Consider the following 13,425-nt stretch of genomic DNA (forward strand, 5'->3'; position numbering starts at 1 on the left):
TGCAGTCCATTTCGCGGGCCGCATGTCCATTATGCGATCGCATATGCGATCACAGATTTCGTCGGGCGCCTATTTTCTAACTTTTAAAACCTGACCCCATCCTATTAAAAATACCCCATTAGACCCCTTTTATGTTATTTTGCTGTAAATAGAGTGAGAGAGGGAGTTCTAGAGGGAGAGGGTGATCTTCATCAAGTCTCCACTCAATCCTTGCCTAAACCCTTGAAGATTATCAAGTAAAGCTGCTAGACCTTCACCCCAAGAGGTAAGAACTTGAGCCCTAACCCTTGGTTTCGAAATTCACACTAGAATGAGTAATTAGCTTGGGGGTTCATGGGTATAAGAATGGATTTTCTCTCATGCATAAAAGATAATAGGGTATGGGGAGGTGTTGAACTAAAAAGATAGCAATTGGGGTGTAAAATGATAGAAATCTCTTACAAAAGGGTCCTATAATCACAATGCACGCCTAGTGCTTGATAATGTGCTCAAATGAGCTAGAATCTTAATCATGTCTCTAATTCTTGTTTTAATTTATAATTTTCATAAAATAGATTGAAGTTGCTAAGAGTCCCGGAATTTTGTAAGAAATTAAGGAAAGCTTTATTGAGGTATGTATGGCTAAAACCCCCTCTTATTAGATATTGAGCTTCGTTGGTATGTGTGTGTGCAAATGTGATAAGACTAAAAACTTGATTGATGTATTGATTGTTCTTTTACATGAATTGGTTTTGGAATTGTATATATAAACATGAAAGGTGTGCCTCAATGTGTGCGAAGTACTATCCTAGATATTTGAAGATGTGCAAAGAATATGAACCATTTGTTGAAATTGCCTAGACTTCACGTCAAGATTTAAAACTGAGATTGTCATGCTAACAAGGTGAAATCCTTCCTATGCTTGCAACTTAAATTGCTTTTGTATGTGCCTATGATCATAAATTGCAAGGTTGACATTGAAAGTGGAAATGATGTAATAATTGTGGCCCTAGTGCCAATGAATTGATATGATATATGTGAAATAAATATTCAAATGAGATGATTAATGAGAAAGGAACAACACCTAGGTAACGCGGCCTAGCCGATCGGGCCGTGATCGGACACCATGCCGCACACATGGTGGTAATGTGATGATATTGAATTCCGGAAAAGGAGAATGAGATTGTGATTGAGGTATATGTCTCAAATGACGTAACCTAGCCGATCGGGTCGTGATTGGACTTCGCTCATGATAACAGTGGTATGTGAATAATGATGAACAGTATGAAATGCCCCAAACTAAAGCTATGGAAATGATGTGAAAGTCATATGATTCTTTTATGTGATGATGTGGTGCTAGGTTAAAGCTTTTGATCGTCTCTTGTGATTTCCTTGTTCTTGTATGATAGTTCTTTTTAGTAAGATGGTGTTTAGTTATACATACTAGTACTATTCCATGGTACTAACGTCTCTTTTGCCGGGGGCGCTACATTTTTAAATGAATGTAGGTGGCTCCATATCGAACAGTGCCGATCGCGCATATCGGAGTATCCTCCTCACATAGTCTTGGTGAGCCCCTTTATCCTCCAAGGGGTTATATTGCACATCTTTTGTTATGGACTTTCACTTTTGAGGTATAGCCGGGGCCTTGTTGCCGGCGTTGTCATAATTGTCTTTTGTATCCTTAGAGGCTCCGTAGACGTTTGTGTGGGTTATGTATGGGTGTTGGATAGGTCTATGAACTAAGTTGTAATCTCAAACTCTTGTTTCTCTAAATTGTGATTGTATGTAATCTTGGAACTTAACTACGGTTTAAGGTTGTAATATGAAATGATCTATCAATGTTGAATGTACAATCTTTCCTATTGCCTAAGTAAATGAAAGCATGGTTCCCTTAATCATATTGAGTTGGGTAGAAAGTGTTAAAAAGTGTTGCTCAGTTGGGATCACTCGATTGAGCGCCGATCGCGCCTCCCGAGTTTAGGGCGTGATAGACCTGATACCCTTGTAGTACCTAATAATAGGTGAATTTAACTATATTCAGGCCCTAAATAACCGCCTTCTTGCATAGTTTTAATAAAAAAAGTGATAACAAAATGCTATTATTAGTGCTTTTCATGATTTGCAGGTTATATATGACTAGGGAAGGCTAGGGAGCACTTTTGGAGTCAAAAAAAAAAAGAAAGAGAGGCCAACCGTGAAATGTCCCAAGTGAACCACGCAAAAACAGGCTGAAGAATCAGAAAAATGACTCTGTCGCGGTTCCACCGCGACCGCGACAGAACCGCGGTGAAGGATGCTCGCGGACAAAAGGAGATTCAGAGGAGTTGTTTGGCCGCGGTTCCACCGCGACCGCGGCAGGCGCGAGAAAAGTGCAGGGACTAAAGTGCAAACACGGGATTTTTAGCCCTAAAACCTATTTTAAACACTAGACTTCGCCCAAGAGAGGCATGTATTGATTTTTAGAGTATCTTGGCAAGAAAAACAATTGTGAGAGATCACCCAAAACATCTTTCTTCTTTTCTTTGCTTTTGATTGCTAGTTTATGATGGATCTTATCTTAGTTTGTTCACCCATAGTTATGAGTAGCTAAATCTTTTGTCTAAGGTTTTGATGGAACCTATTGGGGGATGAACTTCTTGTTTATGTGAATACAAATTGCTAGTTTCAATCTTTATTTATTCAACTATGTTCTTGTTGTAGTTAATTGACAGGATCCTCAATTAGCTGTGCCTATTTAGTGTGCATAACTCGGGAGAGAGTGCATATTTAGGTTATTGTTGAATAACACCACTCCTAAAGTATAAGAGGAATCTATAACTGCGGGTTTAAAGGCGGGATTAGGGATAACGAAGCCTTGGGTGCAATCTTAAGTGAACTGTGTTAATTAAAGCTAGCTAGTGTATCTCGGGAGAGTGCAATAGTATATTACTGTGATTACTCGGGAGAGATTTATGGTAAGACGAGCGTTCATGATTGATAGAGAAGTGTTGGTACATTTGTATGAAGCATAAACAGAAGGGATTCCATCAATAGGGGAAATCTTTACCTTAGCTTTATCTCATCATTGTTTACAACTTTAGCGTTTTAGTTTACAGTCTATTTAATTTACTTGAAATCTTAGTTACTAAAGAAACCATCAACTTGTGATTCAAACATTTGGGAAGCTGGTTCTGAAGAGTTTAGTGGGTCTAAATATTGTGATTGATAGGTTAACTCTCTATAGGATTCGACTCCGGACTTGTAAACCGGATTATATTTGCAACGACCGCATTGTCCTTTTTATAAGGCATAGTTGGGCGTGATCAAATTTTGGCGCCGTTGCCTGGGAGTTAACGGAATTATCAATTACCATTGATAGAAATACAAAAATTCTTAGTGTAGGCAGTTTCTCTACACCCAATTTTTGATTGAAACTTTTGACGGTTGTTGACTTGGTTGCACAGGTGTATGCCTAGAAACTCTACCAGGACTGGAGAACTACTTGAAGGACTCTCAGACCCTGAGAAAATATTCAGGGCATTGAACCGTGCCAACAGAAGACTTCAACCACCTCAACAAATAGACAAATTCAAAATTGACATGGGAGACGCAATCGACCCCAACGAAAACGGCAGGCATGAGCAAGTCAACTTGAATGTTAGAGAAGCGTCACCTTTGGTGCCCGAGGGTGTACTGTATGACTGGGCACAACCCACATCTGACAATTTGGCTACTGTCATAGTTGTGCCCGCAATACAAGCTGAGTCGTTCCAGATCACAAATAACATGTTGCACTTGTTGCAAAACAAGGGACTCTTCTCTGGGACACAACTTGAAGATCCTCAGCAACACCTGAAGAACTTCCTGTCAATCTGCAAGACCCAGAGGCAGCCCAATGTCACTCCAGAGGCTATCAGGCTATTATTGTTCCCATTCTCGGTAACAGGAGCTGCACAGGTTTGGCTAAACTCACTCCCCATAAATTCTATAGCAACGTGGGATGAGTTAGTCAAGCAGTTTCATAACAAGTTTCATCCACCTAACAAAACTGCCCAACAAATTGATGAGATCATGAGCTTCAAGCAGATACCGATGGAGACACTGCATTAAACATGGGGCAGGTTCAAAGGAATGTTGGTTATGTGTCCACATCATGGTATTCCAGAACAGATGTTGGGACAACGATTTTATATGGGACTGTCAGATGGGTTGAAGAATATTGTGGATGCCTCAGCTGGTGGGGCATTCCTGAGCAAGACATGGAGTGAAGGTCAGAGTTTACTAGATAAAATGGCACAGAATTCGGGTTGGACATCCAGGAATGCACCCATCACTCCAGTGGTGCACTCAGTGCCTCTTGATCCTTCAAACACTATGGCTGAAAATATGGCGACTCTCCTAACACAAATGAGCATCCTCACCAAAAAGGTGGAGGAATCAGGGCAGAAGCAACAGGTACACATAGTAGATACTACCAATGGGGGCTTGTGCACATCTTGCATTAGTCAGCCAATTGGTAATCCTTGGAATACAGAGCTTGATCATCATCAGCAGCACCCTGAAGATATGAACTATGTTGCTAACTATGGGGGTCAGAGATAGGGAAATCAGAACTGGGGTCAGCAGACTCAGCAGCAGTACAGACCACCTCAGCCACAATATAACGCCGGAAACATGGGACGTATGATACCCCCCAACAACATGGCACCATATCCTAGACCACAGGGGTACAACAATCAGCAGCAGGGGTACCACCCTCCTCAGCAGCAGCATGGTGGAAGACAGGACGATGGGTTTGCTAGACTGGAAGCAATGATGCAGCAGGTTATTGGGTCCACTGCGAAGATAAATGAGAGAGTAGATGCACATGACGCAGCTATCAAAAATATTGAAGTGCAAGTGGGCCAAATTTCAATGTCTCTGAACAATCGTCCTCAAGGGACGCTACCTACAGATACCCAAATCAATCCTAAAGATCAGGACCCGAAGCAGCTGATGGTAGTGAGTCTCCGTAACGGCAGGGATCTCGACGAAGAGCAAAAGAGAGCTCGTGACAATATACAGGCTGAGACACTCATTCAGGTACCCATTGAGCTGGATGAATCCACAAGGTTGACAGATGTGACAGTCCAGCCTGCTCAGGAAGAAAAGAATACTCCGCAGGAGACCGAGAAAGTTGTTGAAGCAGTTGAAGAGCCGGTAGTGGAGATAGTAGCCGAGAAAGAAAAGTCCCAAGTGATTGGGAAGAAAATCCCTCCTCCACCATTTCCACAGAGGTTAGCCAAGCATCAAAAGGAGGAGGAGTACAAAAAGTTCTTTGAGATGCTCAAGCAAATTCAAGTAAATATTCCATTGATTGAAGCCTTAAAGGAGATGCCTGGATACGCAAAAATGATGAAAGACTTAATGTCCCGGAAATTTGATTTCCATGACTTGGCTACAGTGACACTTACTCAGACGTGCAGTTCAGTGGTAACTAGACCTGTTGCTGAAAAGCTCTCTGATCCAGGGAAATTTACTATTCCATGTACAATTGGAAACTTTGCTTTTGCGAAAGCACTCTGTGATTTAAGGGCCAGCATTAATCTTATGCCCCTGGTCATTTACAAGAGGTTGGGCATTGGGAGAGCTAGACCCACCTCTATGTTGCTACAGCTGGCTGACAGGACTATGAAGCGTCCATTTGGGATCCTGGATGATGTACTTATTCAGGTGGGGAAATTCGTGTTCCCTGTAGATTTTGTAATATTGGATTGCAAGGTGGATGAAGAAATTCCTATCATCTTAGGAAGACCTTTCTTGGCCATAGGGAGAGCTCTTATTGATTGTGAGACTGGGGAGCTTAAGATGAGGCTCAATGACGAAGAGATTATATTCAATATACAGAAATCTATGAGGCGCCCAAGTGAGTTCGCAAATTGCTCTCTTACTGATGTCGTGGATGTAATCGTACAGTCTGATGATGAAGTGTTGACGATTGAGGATCCCCTCGCTGCATGTTTGACGAATTTGGAGGAAGTGAACGGTGAGGACTTGGCAGAATGGGTATTGGCATTGGAAGGTAGAGGGTTCTGGGATAGAGAACTAGAGTTCGAGCCCCTACACTTAGGAAAGAGAGAAACTCCTCCAGCTAAGCCATCCATTAAAGAACCACCGAAGCTGGAACTAAAGCCACTGCCAACCCACCTCAGGTATGAATTTCTGGGACCCGACTCCACTCTACCTGTTATTATCTCATCTGGTTTGTTAGATGTGTATGTCCAACAACTTCTACAGGTATTGAAAGAGTGCAAATCTGCCATTGGGTGGACCATGGCAGACATCAAGGGGATCAGCCCCACTTACTGCATGCATAAAATTCTGCTGGAAGAAGGGCACAAACCTTCCAGGGAACATCAGAGGAGGCTGAATCCAAATATGAAGGAAGTGGTGAAGAAGGAGGTGATAAAGTGGTTAGATGCGGGAATTATTTTCTCAATCTCTGACAGCAACTGGGTGAGCCCAGTTCAATGTGTGCCTAAGAAGGGTGGAATGACGGTTGTGAAGAATGACAACAATGAACTAATCCCAACGAGAACCGTCACAGGCTGGAGAATTTGCATGGATTATCGAAAGTTGAATCTAGCCACCCGGAAAGACCACTTCCCACTTCCCTTCATTGATCAAATGCTGGATAGATTGGCAGGGAGGTCACACTTTTGTTTTCTGGATGGGTACTCAGGGTACAATCAGATCTCCATTGCACCTGAGGACTGAGAGAAGACCTCCTTCACATGCCCTTATGGCATTTATGCCTTTAGGAGGATGCCCTTTGGCCTATGCAATGCACCCGCCACATTCCAACGGTGCATGATGGCCATATTCACTGACATGGTTGAGGATATAATGGAGGTTTTCATGGATGACTTCTCAGTGGTGGGGAGTTCATTTGATGAGTGCCTGGTGAATTTGACGCGTGTGCTGAAACGGTGCATCGAGACTAATCTGGTGCTGAACTAGGAGAAGTGTCATTTCATGGTACAAGAAGGCATAGTCTTGGGGCACTGGGTGTCTAGCAAGGGAATAGCGGTAGATCGAGCAAAGATTGATGTAATAGCAAAGATGCCTCTACCAACTTCGGTCAAAACAATCAGAAGTTTCCTTGAACATGCCGGTTTCTACCGGCGGCATAAAAGACTTTTCCAAAATCACCAACCCTCTCTGTAAGCTATTAGAGAAAAATCACTCGTTTGTGTTTTCTGATGATTGCAGGTTAGCGTTTGAGGAGTTGAAGCAGAAGCTGGTCACAACATCCATCATTGTTGCCCCCAATTGGGAGCAACCGTTCGAATTAATGTGTGACGCTAGTGACTATGCAGTGGGGGCAGTGCTGGGCCAGCGGAAGGACAAATTGATGCACCCAATTTACTATGCCAGTCGAATGCTGAGTGGAGCTCAATTGAACTATACGGTGACTGAAAAGGAGATGCTAGCTGTGGTGTTAAGTTCCAGCCCTACCTGATAGGATCAAAGGTAATTGTATACACTGACCATGCTGCTCTCAGGTACGTAATAGAAAAGAAAGACTCTAAGCCACACCTGATTCGTTGGGTGTTTCTGCTGCAAGAGTTCGATCTTGAAATACGTGACCGCAAAGGCACTGAGAATCAAGTCGCTGATCACCTATCACGACTTGAGGGAGCTGAAAATGCAATTGAAGTTGAGGAAATTCTGGAAACTTTTCCAGACGAGCAACTGCTCGCCATCACTCATCAGGAAGCGCCATGGTATGCGGACTTGGCCAATTACCTGGCCAGTGGTATAGTTCCTCACGACCTTTCATCGGTCCAGAGGAAGCGATTTTTTCGTGAAAGTCGCTTGTACTATTGGGACGAGTCCTATCTCTTTAGAATATGCCTGGATAACATGATCCGGAGATGCGTCTCCGAGATAGAACAATCTTCTATTTTGCAGGCTTGTCATGCATCGGTTTATGGTGGACACTTTGGAGGGATCAGGACAACAGCAAAGGTGCTAGAGGCCGGATTTTTCTGGCCGACTGTGTTTAAAGATGCCCACTCATGGGTGAAGGGTTGTAATGAATGTCAATGCACCGGGAACATTTTTCGGCGCCACGAGATGCCCATGAACCCAATTCAGGAGATATAACTGTTCGACGTCTGGGGGATTGATTTCATGGGTCCCTTCGTCAGCTCTTATGGTAATAAATACATCCTTGTTGCCGTAGACTATGTGTCCAAGTGGGTGGAAGCTGTAGCATTGCCCACCAATGATGCAAAAGTGGTGGTGGGGTTTCTAAAGAAGAACATATTCACCCGCTTCGGGACACCACGAGCGATTATCAGCGACGGAGGCACTCACTTCTGCAATAGAGCCTTCGAGAAGTTGCTTACAAAATACGATGTGCGCCACAAGGTGGCTACTCCTTACCACCCGCAGACTAGTGGACAGGTTGAGGTATCCAACAGGGAAATCAAGAGTGTGTTAACGAAAACTGTGAACGCTACGAGAACTGATTGGGCGAGGAAGTTAGATGATGCACTCTGGGCCTACAGGACAGCTTTCAAGACACCAATTGGTATGTCACCATACACGTTAGTGTTTGGGAAGGCCTGTCACCTACCTGTAGAACTTGAGTATAGAGCGTGGTGGGCACTGAAACAACTAAATTTAGACATGGAAGCTGCGGGCACGTCAAGGGTCACAAAACTGCATGAGCTTGAGGAGTTCCGGTATCTTGCTTTTGAGAGCACAAGGCTGTACAAAGAGAGAATAAAGAGGCTAAATGATCAGAACATCGTTGAGCGGAACATCAAACCTGGGAACATGGTATTGCTATACAACTCAAGACTGAGGTTGTTCCCGGGTAAGCTGAAGTCACGATGGTCTGGACCATTTCGAGTAGTTGAAGTTTTCCCGTCAGGAGCGGTTGAAGTTGCCACTGAGAATGACTCTCATACATTTAGAGTCAATGGTCATAGATTGAAGTTGTATGTGGGTATGAGCGAGCCTAAGGAAGGGACTGAACTGCATCTGACTGAACCACAGAGGTCGAGCGAGCCTTAAATGCGCTCTTCCTGCGTCGTGCAACGACGTTAAATCAGGTGCTACGTGGTAGGCAACCCGCGAAATTGTTGTAAGTGTAACATAAAAAAAACGTCAGAATCAGAGACGCAGTCAGACCAGGGTTCCACCGCGACCGCGGTCAAACCGCGGTACTGACCCTTCTTTGAACCCAGGCCATTGTGGTTACACCGCGATCGCGGTAAAACCGCGGCAAGGGAGACCCTCTGAACTTGGTCTACCGCGGTCCTACCGCGACTGCGGCAGACGCAAACGGGGTCCAGGTAAGTTTTTCGTTTTAATTTTTTTCTCTTTTTCACCTTTTACCCAAAATACCCCCCACCTACCACTAAACCCCCCCCAATTCGCCCAGATTCAGCAAAACACCCCCCCACTCCCTTCTCTCTAATTCCTCTCCCACTTCTCTCTATCTTCTCTCTTCTCTTCTCATCTTCACATCACTCCATTATCATCCTCCCCTACTATTCACCTTCTTTATCCACTTTCCCTCAACCAAACAAGTAAGTTGTTCTTTCTCTCTCTCTATTTCATCTTCTAACTTAGTATAATTTAGCATAATTGTATTTAGTTTAACCCTAGGTAGGGTTAGTATAACTTTTGTCAATTTTTGCTTTCTTTCATAGTTTTTATTGTTGTATGGTACTGTTGTGAAATTGTTTGGTGTCATAGTGTGTGGGCCTTCATGGTGTTTATGATGTTTTAGCCCAAAAATCATTTTTTTGGGGTGTAGGTTTTATTATGCACCATGTGGGTCGAAATATTGGAGTTTTTGTGATATTATGGGGCGAGTTATACCCACTCTTAATTAGGGGGTGTTATACTTGGTGATTGGGGGTGTTGTCACTATTTGATAATATGTGCAGGAGTAGTGTGGAGTGGTGTAGGCTGAATGTTGTACGTAGTTCTGTTGTGAGGCCTCTGTGGAGATTGTAACCTTCCCTACCTTTCTTGTGTGGCTAGTCTGCCAAGAAGAACTCAATGGGGATGGTGTTTTAGTGCCATCGGGTGGCAAAGTCTGAGTACCCATCTGACGGACACTAATTAGGATGAATTTGATGGTTATGAATTTTCCTAACTCATTGCAGGTATTATGGCCCGTAAAAAACTAAAGAGAGGGGCAGGCACATCCCAACAGCCGACATATGATGAGTCCAGGTTTGAATCGGAACGAGCGGAGGACGATTTTCATGCCAAGGCTGGTAAGAACTTCATTCATGAGTTGCAAATTGACCGGGCATACCTCCGCGTGGAACAAGAGGAAATGTATGAAGAAATTCGAAGGCGCGAAATGGAATTCCTCTTTGATGACCCCGGCCCAACAAACCGGATGATGGTTAGGGAGTTCTACGCGAACTGCCCAGCACATATGCTGCGGGAGGTGACTGTGCGAGGCATAGGGCTAGATGCCTCAATTGAAACTATCCACCAGGTATTGAGGCTACCCCGGTTCACGGGCGATATTGACTACTACCACGACAGACCAGGTGTCACGTGGGAAGTTATGACTGATGTAGTTTGTGCTGGTGGGCGACCAACCTGGATCAAGGACCACATCACCCTGAACTCCAACTCTTTCACGCACTTGGCTAAGTGTTGGTTGACTGTCATCTGCAGTCGGTTCATGCCCTCCAGCAACACCACAAACGTGAACTTCAACAGAGCCCTATTGACTTGGTGCTTCGTGACGAAGAAGGATTTTGATGCAGCACAGGTAATTGGTGACGAAATGGTCCTGCGGGGACCGCTGCTGTCAAAGGGATTTTACTTCCCTACTTTGGTGACTGTACTGTGCTTGCAGAGGAGGGTCCCCACTGATCCTGCTGATGGAGCATTGGCACCTGAAGCACCATTCCGAGTTTCACGCATCAGAGTGGGCAGGGGCACACGTACAACAATTGTGCTAGATGATGAGGCTGATGACCCGGTTCCTCTTGCACCATCCAGGAGATCTAATGACAGTGTCGGACCCTCTCGGCACCCCCATACTGGGGCAGGCTTTGTCAGATCTCAGTCCACCAGGCCTATGATGCGTTCCATAGAGGAAGAGGTCGCGGATCTCCGCACCTCAGTGGATGGCCTACACACACGGATGGATGCCATGTCTCAGAGGCAGGCCCGGTCTGAGAACAGGTTCATGGCCTGGTTCCGTGCTTTAGGGAGAGCTTGCCATGTAGACCCCAGCACAGTCTCCGACTCTGATTGAGTCTCAGGGAAGTCTTCTTACCCTTCTGCTCTTTACTTTCTTGATATGACATGGGGACATGCCATGATTTTAAGTGTGGGGTGGGAGACTTGCTCTAGTTATATGTGTACTGTACATAGACATTGTGTGTGTTGTAGTATGAAATTGATGTTGCTGTATATAATTGACTGTAATTATATTAGGAGTCTGACTTGGCCCAACTACGGACACTTGTCGACGGGTCTCTTGAGGGTCCAAGTCGGATATATTTATCAAAAAAAAAAAAATTAAAGGTAGAGGACTCTTCCTGAGGACGGACCACTAGGACAGTACTCTTGAGGGAAGTAGTCCATGAAGATTTTTTTATTTTATTTATTTTTCTTTTTAGGTAGTGTAGTAAGTCCCCCTTGATTTTTCTTTTGGCCACGGTTCTTTTCCAAGGGTTTTTCTTGAACCGGGTTAGGTAGATTTTTCTTTTATAGTTAAGACTAAGATGGGTAAAGGCTAGAATGCTACCTCTGATGTACACACCTGCAACCAACTAAAATGAACCTGAGAGTGTGACGTCTAGGCTTAGTTGTGGACTTGTAAATCTATGCCTTAATTTTGCACATCTTGCTTTGCTTGAACGCTCGTATGAGTGTGTTGATAGACTGATCCCGAACGAGTTACATGCTAAGTGTGTGTGAGATTTTACTTGCATTCTGTGCGTGCGTGCGATACCTAGAACTTGCCCTGTGTGTTTGCAAAGCGAAATAGAAGTTGTTGGGTTTTAGAGATGATTGAGGCATTTCTTTGTGTAAGCCTACATATAATGGTGAATCCACCTGTCTATATTGCCATAGTTAACCCCTTTGAGCCTGAAGCCTGTTCTCTGATAACCCTATAATGACCTATATCCCTGTGTTTGAATAGCTGATTGTTTGAACCTATACCTCCGAAAAGCACTTGAATCACTAAAGAACATACAAAAGTCAAAGTGTGGGGTGGTAGGGAGTTAGCGAAAAAAAATGGGGAATCAGGAATGAATTATTTGAATGGTGCACTGGTACCTTAAAAAAAAAAGCCAGTTGCACCTAAAGGAAAGTAGGGGTCACTTGTGATACAAAAATGTGGAGGAATGATTAGGCTGAGCAGGGAAATTGAGATAAAAGGAAGTGTGTATTAAAAGTGCTTAGGGAGGTTAGTCACTACATCCAAATGTATCCTACCCGTCCCTTAGCCTACATTACAACCAAATAAAGACCTCTTGATCTTTGACTAAAACAGCTCGATTAGTAGAGTACTACACTAGGGGCAAGCTTATGGTATGTCTGTGCGGCATGTGAATGTTCTTTGCTGAGAGTGAGTGAATTCTTTCTATCTTCAGTTCCTTGTGTTTGAATTTTATACGTGTGGAACTTCTCTCAGACTTTTGATGTGAGGGAATGTGACTCGGGAAGGAAAAGTAAGTCTTCACCTCTGTTAGAGTAACTAGAGTGAGCGCAAGTGTGTCATGGCAGTAGAGTCTGCATCTGGGGTATGACCGGCACATTGCTTAGGTTGTTCCGTCAAAATGGTGGGTGTGACATATTTGGGGTAAAGCATCAAACGGTTAGGCTTTTAAGTGTGGATTAGCTTGCTCGAGGACGAGCAAGGGTTTAAGTGTGGGGTGTTGATAATAGGTGAATTTAACTATATTCAGGCCCTAAATAACCGCCTTCTTGCATAGTTTTAATAATAAAAGTGATAACAAAATGCTCTTATTAGTGCTTTTCATGATTTGCAGGTTATATATGACTAGGGAAGGCTAGGGAGCACTTTTGGAGTCAAAAAAATGAAGAAAGAGAGGCCAACCGTGAAATGTCCCAAGTGAACCACGCAAAAACAGGCTGAAGAAACAGAAAAATGACTCTGCCGTGGTTCCATCGCGACCGCGGCAGAACCGCGGTGAAGGATACTCGCGGACAGAAGGAGATTCAGAGGAGCTGTTTGGTCGCGGTTCCACCGCGACCGCGGTAGAACCGCGGCAGGCGCGAGAAAAGTGTAGGGACTAAAGTGTAAACACGGGATTTTTAGCCCTAAAACCTATTTTAAACACTAGACTTCGCCCAAGAGAGGCATGTATTGATTTTTAGAGTATCTTGGCAAGAAAAACAATTGTGAGAGATCACCCAAAACATCTTTCTTCTTTTCTTTGATTTTGATTGGTAGTTTAT

General features: G+C 43.9%; 1 protein-coding gene across 1 annotated transcript; it reads left to right on the forward strand.

Moving 5' to 3' along the window:
• Positions 1-4,635: 4,635 nt before the first annotated feature.
• On the forward strand, positions 4,636-8,109 carry LOC138887381 (uncharacterized). The gene is made up of 3 exons (XM_070169124.1): positions 4,636-6,575; positions 7,213-7,440; positions 7,506-8,109. Exons 1-3 carry the CDS (start codon positions 4,636-4,638, stop codon positions 8,107-8,109), a joined length of 2,772 nt encoding a protein of 923 aa, XP_070025225.1.
• Positions 8,110-13,425: the final 5,316 nt, after the last annotated feature.

This window comes from Nicotiana sylvestris, chromosome 3 (assembly GCF_000393655.2).
Source record: "Nicotiana sylvestris chromosome 3, ASM39365v2, whole genome shotgun sequence".
Classification (NCBI taxonomy): domain Eukaryota; kingdom Viridiplantae; phylum Streptophyta; class Magnoliopsida; order Solanales; family Solanaceae; genus Nicotiana; species Nicotiana sylvestris.